Raw genomic sequence first — 8,011 nt, forward strand, 5'->3', positions numbered from 1 at the left:
CACGCGCATACAGAACAGACACAGACATAGAAACACACATTCATATTCTGGCACACAGGCTCACAGCAAAATTTACAAGTTGTGTTCAGAGAGATATTGCAGATTAGTAGTGCCGTTGGGAAACACACACACACACACACACACACACACACACACACACACACACACACACACACACACACATCAACTGCACATGCAGACATCAACTCACATATAATTACAATTTGTATGATTCCCAGTGAGAAAATCTTTTCTCTCATAAAAGTGACACCCAAGTTGCAAACTTCCTTTCACACTGTGTGCAGAATATATTATATAATAGATTTACTAAAGGTAACATTTTCATAGAATAACACACATTATCCAGATGCAAACTTGCTTTTTTTTTTTTAAATGTCTTCTAGGTATGTTTTTTTTATGTCTGACATTACATTTGTCTGCACTTTTCAGAAGTGTTGCTGGTCCACATAGTCATTTGGGCACATAAATTACCAAATCATTTTATTACCAAATTATGCTGTGCTTTGAATTGACTGACATTATCACCTTGTTTCCATATAATCAAATGAAAGGAGCTGGCAGGCCATTTGTGCAGAGCAGTGGTTCTGTGTTGTTACCACTTTATGTGTTTTTTCACAGCGTTTTGGAGCTGGAACCAAATCAAAGTACAAAATACATAACACAATGAATATCAGTGATAAATAAGGCCTACTCTCAATGATTGTTAACATAAATGTTAGATTTTTTAACACAAAACTCTTAAATCATTAGAAACTAAAGACCCTCTCCCGCAGATTAACTCAGTATTGAGCTAAATTACTTAATAAAGTATCTTTAATGAGCTATTGAGAGATTGATTTAACCAGGCATTTTTTTTCTAAAAACTTGATATATCTATTTACTCTGCTCCCGATTGCAATCACTAAAGTTTCATTTCATCAAATCTAATACAGCCTTTTAGAATAAAAGTTTTAGTTTAAATTGAGCTTAAGCAATTACTTTAAAGTGTTAAATTGACATCTATTAAAGCAAATTGCCTCTTTTGTCTGCATTTTTTTTCAAATCCTTTTCGTATTGAAGGTTTTTTGATTACCAAAAGGTATGATTGAACATCTTTTGTGTGGGAGTGACCCCTAGCATTAAGAATTACTCCATAACTGATTTTACCGTTTTGTAATTGTCTGACACTTTACCTGAAAATTGTGTTTTACAAAGTACAGCCGATTTAGTGTGAGTCTCTCAGCCCTTAACCATGGTGTCTAACTGATTTTGCATTGCACACTAGTTACGTCATGGAAAATAACTTGCTGAAATCGTAATTTTACCACATGTAATTTAGCCATTACCAGACACCAGCATAAGTTTGTACATTGCAGCATGTGTCAGAAAGTAGGCTTTTTTTTTTTTTTATTGCTGCCTTGTTCCTAAATGTCTGTAGGCAATATTTCTCAGAAAAATAGCCCATCCAAAATGTTCACTGCTGGTCTAATGATTATAACAAGGAACATGAGTTACAGAAAAGCACACCGTGTTTTAATATTTTGTCTTAGTGTGTGCTTTTACTTCATCTATTTATCATTAGGGCATTAATACATTCCGACCAAAGATAACTAAAGCAAACATTACTGTCTCTTAATAAAGCCATTCTAATTTTGAATATTATACATGCATAAACCCCACTGAACAATAAGGCAGTTATCAGTCTGGAGTTTTTTTACTGTCGCTTTTTGTTTCCTATTGTGCTGTTTATAGATCAACACCAGGAACTTGACTTTGTCCCAGTTTGACTCAGTTTGACATTGGAAACTTTAAATGAATAAATCCTCTCAGGGGAAAACAATCAGACTTTCATAAGATCACATTATGTATAAAAGATCAGTTACTGCCAGAATGGCATTAATTATCTTTTGACTTTATTAGATTTAAAGAGAAAAAAGTTCCTGATGACAGAGAAGACACACTTTGTACAAAACCAGCATTTAACTCTGGTCATCTTTGCACTGGCAGCCTTCCTAGGACATATCTGACGCTTGAAAATTAAAATAAATAGAGCCAAGCTTGTATCTTTTTTACCTGAACAGAGATTAGTAACATGAAAAGTAATCTCCTGAGCAATATCCCATGATGACAGTTTAAAGGTTATTGAATGGCACTAGCAATAAAGATCAGTTTACTGTAAACTCCACCTTATGAACTTTATTTTGGGGGGAATATGTGTCCTATGTCCTAGAAATCCTCTCATTATACATGTTATTTTGTGAATAGTGTGGGTAGTTTAGTTCATGCCAGTGTTTGCAAGTGTTTATTTTAATTGTCTTTTGTATGACATGTTTTTTATGCATCTATTCCTTTAATCCAAAACAATTTTGCTCACATGCTGTATGTAAAGCATTTTGCTGAATATTAATATATTCATCCATGCATTCGGCACGCATGATTGTTCAAAACACTGCGCTAAAATTCCTCCATCCGTCCCTCTTCACCCTCTCAGGTGGCAAAGGACGTGTCCATCCGTCTCCACAGCCAGCTGGACAGCGTGGAGAAGAAGAGGAGTCGTCTGGATCAGGAGAACGAGGAGCTGAGGGTCCGACTTCAGGACCTGGAGGTCGCCAAACAGGTCCTGCAGCAGGAAATTGACAAGGTAGGATCTAAATCTCATAACTGTGAAGTGGGCAGGAGAGGCCGGAAAAGGACGTTCTGGCTTCAGCAGGAATGACCTTGAAAACTGAATGGGATACATGCTGTTTGTCAGAATGGCTTTTATAAAAAACGTAAATTATTTGTTGTAGCTGAAAAGGGTACGTCTCTTGATGCAAACTTGGTTGGTGCACTTTCTAGTTTTTGAGAAGTTTCCTTTTTGCCAGCAGGCTGTAATATTTCTTACAATAAACAGCATGTAGTTGTCATCCAATTCTCTGCTGTGCTTGTTATACTTGTTCTGGTCTGTACACATGTTTATGGAGAAGATTGCTATGGTCTAAAGTGTCTATTTGAGTTTGGATCAACAAGGAAATTTCAGCTAAACATTGAGGTTTAGGCAAGTCCTCATTTAGCCTGTCTTACTTTAGGCTTTTTGAAGAATACAATGTTTACTGCGCTCAGTTTCCCTGTGAGCCTCAGGAGCAGCCCGTCCCTGCTCTCATCTAGTTCATTTCTGCCACTCTGCTGCCTCTCCAGGGACGTCTTGTTTTACCAAGTGTAGCCAATAAAGCACTGCAATGAAAAAGGAAGAATACAATTTGATGTAAGGGCCAGCTGAAGTGAAAATAAAAAGGAGTTGGCCTAGCAGGAAAAAAGATAAAAAACAAGTGATGTTGGTCATAGATTGACTCTGAGCTAAGCAAGATTGACCTCTCCACCGTCTCCCTTGTAAGCAGTCTAATCTGAGTGAAGAGCATAAACCGAGGCACCGGTTTCTCTCTATTTTGCTTCTGTTCATTTTGTCTTTTCCTCGGTGTCTAATGGGCTGATGCTCATGACATGGCCTTGGCTCAGGACCAGGCCGCTGATGTGGGTCAGGGTTGGATGGCTGGCTGGCTCGCTTGGCAGGAGACTGTCTGGGTCGGTCTGCTCCGGTCTAACTGGACTGTGTGTACAATTACCAGTTTGCCATTTGTGGGTGGCTGGCTAAATGGAGGCACGCTCAATGTTCTGTATCGCAATGTTGACTTTCCGGATGTAGTTTATGGGACTAAGCTAACTGGTTACTTTGATGCCTTATTTATCACTCCAACCATCACCTGTAGTGAGTCATGAGTTTTGGGTGGTGACCGAACAAATGAGATTGCCGATACCATCGGATATTTCAGTTCCTCCTTCAGCCACGCTGTTTTGATAGTTTCATCTCATGTTAACTGCAAAGAATCCTCTTTTGATGATTCTCAATGTACCTTCATGAGTACTTAATGTTATAAGTGGTTGAAATTCTCCACCTATAACAGGGTGAGTTGATTTGTTTAGCATTTGCCTTGCTAGTTCCAGAAGGGCACTCACCCACTTCCAATTCCCATTTCAAAGTTGTTGTTTTTCATACTGTAGATTCATATTACGTCATTGATTCATTGATTATGTCAGCATTGTTTGGTATGGTGGTTGGCTGTAAATACTACTATGATCATCTGCCACCAGTGCAATAGAGAGAAGCTGGCCAATAAATGAGAGCTGTAGCAAATTCAAACCACATTGTTGTTGCAGTTGGTATATACATTTTCTACAGTGTTATCGTTAGCTGGTACTTGCTATTAGCAGATGCAACAGAATATTAAGCTTGGGGCTTTGACGTTTCTTAAAAAAATGTACGTTGGGAGTTGTAGTCGACTTCCCAGATATTTTCTAACCCAGTTGTTCATCTTATTTGCTGATTCAGTGTCAATCCAAGGCTTGAATCGCTGTCTGTTGCCTGACCATAAGACTGACCCCATGACTGTCATGCTAAGGGCTTCTCTAGTTGTTAGCTAACTGTCTACTGACATGGTTTCATAAGCTGTGTTTGGGTCTGTGTCCAGTTATGCTAACCCCTTCGTAAAGGGAATTCTTCACATAGCTGATACGATTCAAGGAACCGTGTTTGTGTGTGTCCTTATCCAAACACGAATGTCTCACTCATCTGTGCCTCACCTTTGATCATACAGCATAAACAGTAGAATTCAAGCAAAGAAATGGGAAAAATGACAGAGAAATGAGAAAAACAGCCATGAGACATTTAGAGGGAGACATGGATGGAGACATGATAAAGATAATGCGTGTAAACAGGGACAAACAAAAAGGCAGAGCGATAGAAGTGCACACAGACAATGAAAGCTTTGGTGATTCACAGGTGTAAAGAAGGTTTGTGAATTATTGATTGTGTCCTGGTGGCGGCTGCAGGCTCCAGTCTGTACTGATATTGATATTCTTTATAAAGCAGAGCTATGCGGTGTAGGGCTAGACCTTTATTCTGCAGCTGCAGGCCATCATTATTTTACTGGTAACTGGAGAGGGATTAGTTTCTGCAAATCTTGTACATTTAATGCTCTGTGCACAAAATCGGAAAGGTAAATAATCTTAATTATCTAAAGATGAACTGTGTAACCGGACACGTGGTATCATAAATTAAACAAAAATATACATTTTACTCAATAGAAAAAAGGAAGCATCAACGTATACACAACATGGTTAGCTAGGAATGTGTCTACACAAGAGGTGTTCAGGCACAATATTAAGTTTAAGTCCAACACACAATCACTGCACTAAAACATGTAAAACGGAAGTAACTTAAACAAATACTTAAAAGCATCTGTCTGTTTCATCAGAAGTGTTTGAGACGGATGACTAAAAAATGTCACTTTTTACTGTGTTATCTTAATAAGACATTGTTTGCTGGAGTATCCGTCAACACACGCACGCACGCACGCACGCATGCACGCACGCACGCACGCACACACGCACACACACACACACACACACACACCTCTATTGTTTCCCATCCTTTGGGTAAAGAGAATTCTAATGCAATTATGTTCGAGAAGTAGGGAGATGTTCCCTTTCTTCTTAGTTTTCTCTGTCCTCTTCTCCTTTTTGCCCCTCCCCAGCTCCTCCCTCCATCTCTCATTTATTAACACCTTTCTCCCTCCCTTCTCTCCTGCCGGTCTGACAGAGACTCAGAGGAATACTGATGCAGGGATTTCTTTATTCCGTTTCCCTCCTCTCTTTCAAAATCTCCACTCTGGCCACATCCTCCTCCTCCCGTCCTCCCCCTCTCATCGCCCTCTCACCCTTCCATACCAAGGCTTTTACTTGCTCTCACCCCCCACCCCCCATCCCCACCCCCACTCCCACTCCTTTCGTCTCTCTCTTCTCCTCTGCTGCAGTCATCTCCAAACCATTGATCCATTCCAGCTGTTTGACCTTTGAAGGAGGCAAGGTTGGATCGGGAGCGAGTTCCAGAGGGAGGTAGGTTAGGGAGTGTAGAAGGAGGGAGAGAAATGGTCTCTGTAGAAATAGAGGGAGGATGTATAGGGTGCTGTGTCATCTGAAGGTGAGGCCAGAGGGAAGGATTGATTGAAGGCATGGTGGGGGAGATAATGAAGCTGAGTTTGATGTTCAGGGGATTTTAAGGATGGAATTGGAGGTTGAAGTCTTATGAATTTATAAAAATGAGACACATTTGCAGCCAAAACAAATTAAACAGTTTTCTTGATCTGCAGATATTGTTTTAGTTTGCCATCTCTGCTCTCTTGTGGTTTTGGCTGTGTGATTTACGGTTGCGTAAATAGACAAACCAGCCGCAGTGTGTGTGTGTGTGTTTCTGTTAAAAATATAAAGTCCTGAAGCATTTTTTGCCATCTTGAATTATTTTCTCCGACTCGAGCAACCACTGACATACGTCACGCTGCCTTCACTTCACTTTTCGATAACATAGACTTCTTGTCTATTTTGGCCTCGCCTTGCTCGCGGCAGCAGCAAGCTCGTCGTCAATTTGGATTATTTGCATAAGCATAAGTGAGCTGTTGGGATCGTACACTTTTTTTAAGATTGGAAGATTGTACGTTGTAAATTGCGCTGTTCCGTCTGTGCTCTATCATTTTAAAAAGCTTCTGATTCCTTTTCAAGGTTTTACTTTTTATGCTGCCCATGTTTATCAGGAGATCATGTGCAGAACAGTATGCATCCCTTCTAGTTTAAAACTGTTAGCTAATTAAACATGAAACATTGTATATTGTTGTTAACCAGTTTACAGCCCTAAAAACTACTCCTATCACTCTTGCCAGACAAAAAGCATTACACCTGCATTTTTAGATGCTCACACTTTGGCAAGTCATTTACTGTGCTACCAGTCTGAGTCCTGGTGCTCCTTTGTTCATAGACTGCAGTAGAATTGGACCAAAACAGCTTCTACTTCAGCTGTGAACACAGCCTCAAGGTGATTAAACGCAAAGGAGTAACAGAGAGATGGAGATATTAAAAGGAGGAGAGGAAGACAGTTAGAGGGATGTGAAATGGAGGGATTCAAAGCAGGATAGATGTTGGCTGAAGTAACTTGAAGTATTCCACCCAGATAGAGAATGAGAACAGGAGGAATTAACAGAGAACAAAGAGGGAAAACACTGAAAAGATAAAGAAGAAAATTATACAGTATAGGACAGAGAGAAAAAGAGGGGTAGTGGATTGGGGGACTGTACCATGTGGGGTCTTTGTTGGAGGGCAGCCAGTCAAGGAGATAACAGACTTAATTGGAGAAAAAATGCAGCTTGTCAGTCATTAAATCTGTTCGTATTCGAATTCTTTCTGTCACTCCTTTCCTTTTGTTTTGTCTATTTTCGTCTTGTTCTTTTTCAGCCTCTGTTCTTTATTTATCTCACCAGTATATGTACATAAACCACCTTTTCTCTCCTGGTCTCTGCGTGAGTTTAATTTCCCTTAAAGGTCGTTCAAGAGCTTTTTTTTTTCTGAGTGTGTGTGTGTGTGTGTGTGTGTGTGCGCGTGCGTGTGCGTGTGTTAGCATTGTGATTTAGAGTGAGTGCATTGAGGATTATAAGTGGACATCTTTTTCTCTGGGTTTCAAACAATCTTCCTATAATGTAATAATAAATTCCCGGGTATTGTGTGGCCAACCCTCTCACTGGAAGTGACCGATGATATTGGACCATCCTACAAAACTTGATTAACGTCCAACGCCAACGTTTTTGAAGTTACTTTTCTGTGGCAATTATATAATTAGGATATGATGATAATATATATAGGCCACAGAAGCAAACAAGAAAGAGAAACATCTTTTTTGGCATGTGCCCTGGGTGACAACCTGAATAAATGGCCTCCATGTTATCAATACACAAACACTTCCACCTCAGCCGTGTATAAGCGCAAAATGTTTTTGCGACATATTTTGACTTTTACCCTTGAAAGTGCCCTTGAAAATTCCCACAATGGACAGAAAAATGGATGATGATTCATAAGTGTCCCAAATTTTAATTCATAGTGCACTGTAATACTGCATGAAGAAACAAGGTAGTGGTATATATACACATATATA

The 8,011-nt window shown here is 39.6% G+C and overlaps 1 protein-coding gene across 2 annotated transcripts in view; it reads left to right on the plus strand.

Annotated features, from left to right (window-relative positions):
* The window catches only part of soga1 (suppressor of glucose, autophagy associated 1), an 88,061-nt gene that overhangs the window by 18,620 nt on the left and 61,430 nt on the right, over nt 1–8,011 (plus strand). For both annotated transcript variants that reach the window (XM_034877927.1, XM_034877928.1), the window contains exon 4: nt 2,492–2,641. In XM_034877927.1, the coding sequence (XP_034733818.1) occupies nt 2,492–2,641 (150 nt within the window). The remainder of the gene's footprint in view (nt 1–2,491; nt 2,642–8,011) is intronic.

This window comes from Etheostoma cragini, chromosome 7 (genome assembly GCF_013103735.1).
Source record: "Etheostoma cragini isolate CJK2018 chromosome 7, CSU_Ecrag_1.0, whole genome shotgun sequence".
NCBI classification, from domain to species: Eukaryota; Metazoa; Chordata; class Actinopteri; order Perciformes; family Percidae; genus Etheostoma; species Etheostoma cragini.